This window comes from Sinocyclocheilus rhinocerous, unplaced genomic scaffold, assembly GCF_001515625.1.
Source record: "Sinocyclocheilus rhinocerous isolate Xijiao unplaced genomic scaffold, SAMN03320098_v1.1 scaffold43, whole genome shotgun sequence".
Taxonomy (NCBI): Eukaryota; Metazoa; Chordata; class Actinopteri; order Cypriniformes; family Cyprinidae; genus Sinocyclocheilus; species Sinocyclocheilus rhinocerous.
In genome coordinates, this window is record NW_015628370.1 from 1208422 (window position 1) to 1211504 (window position 3083).

Genomic DNA, 3083 nt, shown 5'->3' on the forward strand with positions numbered 1-3083 from the left:
TCTAGGGGAGGGGGGGCCTACCGTAATGCTGTAGCCCAAAATTACAGTAATTTACCAGTAGGGTTTTCTTTTTCATGCTCCAAAGTTTGTAGTGTGTTCCTAGATACAAGACTGACTTACTACAGGTGAGATTTTGCCAATATCTCCCTTACTGTAAGTAAGTGTGTGTGTGTGTTGGTTTACGAGGACATTTCCTATGAATACATACCATACTATGAGGACAGGGCCGGTGTAATAGTAGTGCTTCTACACACAGGGGGCGCTCAAATTCAAAATTTCTCCATAAAAGTCTTTGGTGGTTTGATATACACCGTAGTCTGTATATATACAACAGTCTGAAGGTAGTAAGAACGTAACGATAAATAATATTGATTCAAGTATTTAACAATTAAACATGTACAATCTGGGCCAATATGAACACAGTGAAGTAGTGGATAGAAACACCATCAGTTATATTCAGCGCTATACTGCCCCCTGTTGGCGCAGTTGTGTAACTTGGAGAACTTTTGTTATGTGGAGATCACAAGATAATTAAGTCGTGATAACGAGAAAAAAATAGATATTTCAAGGCCTCTTAGGACTTCCGTATAATCATGCTATCAAGAATTTTCAGTCAAATCTAAAATTCACCTATATCAGACAGTAATTACATTACCTTACATTAAACCATAATCTCACTTCAGGGTAATACTGGACAAAGTGTGGTTCTCTAACCAGCGAATATAATAGTGACACAAACAGGCAGGGTTTGAAACGATTTATTAAAAAAACAAAAGCAAGACATGGCGCATTATAACACTTCCATCATCACAACAGTGAAATTGTTAGTCAAACAGTCATTTAACAGAAAGAAAACACGTCTAACTGAGCAGAACGGGAGGGTAAGATGAGATGATCTTTCAGAGGCTCTCAGCTGAACTTGGCTTTGGAGAAATCCATCTCTGGATGCTGAGCCATGAACCTGCAAACACACCAAACACAAGGAAGAGCACTAGTGAATTCAGAACAGGCCTGCAGGGACTGAATGATTTATATACACTGCTGTTCAGCAGTTTGATTGATGATTGTTTGAAAGACGTCTCGGTCTCGTCTCAGTTATATTGTGAAATATTGTTACAATTTAAAATACTTGTTTTCTGATCTATTTAAAAATGCTATTTATTCCTGTGATCAAAGCTGATTTTTCAGCATTATTACTCCAGTCTTCAGTGTCACATGATCCTTCAGAAATCAGTATAATATGCTGCTCAAGAAACATTTCTGATTAGTATCAATGCTGAAAACAGTTGTGCTGATTAATATTTTTGTGGAAACTGATACATTATTTTTCAGGAATCTGATGAATAAACAGCTTAAAAAAGAGCATTCCTTTGCTACAGAAATCTTTTGTCACATTATAAATGTCTTTATTAATTTAATGTGTCCTCACTGAATAAAAGTTTTAATTTTTATCTTTTTTTATCTCACTGGTAGTGCATAATATATATATTTTTCCCTTTTTATAAACAAATACTATGAATTTAATATCATTACGTTTTTGGGCTGTCGCACCACATGACATTTCACAACCTCAACTAACCTGGTCTTGTCATAACAAAAAAAACAATCTAATATTTTAAGAGACAGTCACGAGGGTCTGCAGGTGTTCTCTCTATGACATCATTTCCTGTTTCATGTTTTTTCTGGTCGCACCGCATGACTTTGTGCTCTTACTTCTTCAGGATGTCCTGCTTCTTCTGCTCTTCAGAGGTGGGCAGCCCCATGGACTTCTGCCTCTGATCATACATCATCTTCTCCACCATACCGCGCGTCTCACCGTCCAGATCTGACAGCTGAGCGCGTTCAAATTAAAACACGACATGAGATGAAAGGGTGTGATTAATCCCCTTGTCTTGTAATAATTAAATGTGTATTAGTCTACACAAAAATCCTCAAGTTTCATCAAGCTTGAACAAGCTGTTTGAAATCAACTCGGAAGCACTGATCGTGAAATAGTGAGCTCTTACCTTGGAGTTCTCTGGGCAGATCTTCTTGGTGTTGATTTCGGGGTCTGTGGTCACTAACCTGCTCCACCATTCCATTTTGTTTATCTGGAGTAAACGTGTGCATCATTAGTCATCCGGGCAAATCACAAGCTCAAATAAACGCCATGATCTCAGCCACACCTTCTCAAAATGGATGGTGACCACTTTCCCGTCCTCTATGAGCCAGGAGCTCTCCTCCACCTTCACCTCGTTGCACAGCTGTCCGTCGATCACAGGCGGATGACCCTTCAGCCCCACCTTCAGGGAACGCCGCTGGATGTCCACCACCACGTCCTTCCCCTTCAGACGGAAGCTCACATCGAACGGCACGACCAGCTGCGACAGGAGGTGACAGATCGGATATCCGTCGTTTTTACTGACATTATTTTCACGAAATAATTTTATAATGCAACACGTTGTTTTCTTTATGCAAAATATGTTATTTTCCCCCTTTTGATTTTGGGTGAAGTATTTCCATGGGCATAGGTGCTGATCCCGGGGGTGCTCGAATGGCTGAGCACCACAGAAAGACACAAGATATTCTCCACTAGAAAAAAAAAAGGCATTTGAGATTCGGGAACCTCTCTGATTGGTGGATCTCACATCCTGTCCTTGAGGGTCGTGACACACACAAATGCCTCTTTACAGTGGCTAGTTAATCAAGTTTTGTTTGTTCCGTTCCCACAATCAGTCAGACTGAATCAGACTTTTCGTTATTTATGATACTGACCTGCATTCACTTCATAAATCTGTAATGTTTTCAACATTTAATAAAAAGACTGTTCGGATAAACCTTATGTGTTTGGGCAGTTTTCATAATCAGGAGTTAAAGTTTTATATCGCAGTATGCTTCAAAGTCAGAAAAAAAGAGCAGGATATTTGTTAAAGGGATAGTTCACCCAAAAATGAAAATTTGATGTTTATCTGCTTACCCCCAGGGCATCCAAGATGTAGGTGACTTTGTTTCTTCAGTAGAACACAAACGGAGATTTTTAACTCAAACCGTTGCAGTCTGTCAGTCATATAATGGAGGTGGATGGGAATCACGGCTTTGAGAGT

At 39.4% G+C, this 3083-nt stretch overlaps 1 protein-coding gene across 1 annotated transcript; it reads right to left on the reverse strand.

Annotated features, from left to right (window-relative positions):
- Window positions 1-713: 713 nt before the first annotated feature.
- Window positions 714-2464, reverse strand: LOC107737783 (nuclear migration protein nudC-like; the record flags this gene model as incomplete). The annotated part of the gene is made up of 4 exons (XM_016549402.1): window positions 714-961; window positions 1714-1832; window positions 2007-2090; window positions 2166-2464. Coding segments are annotated over 4 exons (554 nt in total), but the record flags the coding sequence as incomplete, so codon positions are not given.
- Window positions 2465-3083: the final 619 nt, after the last annotated feature.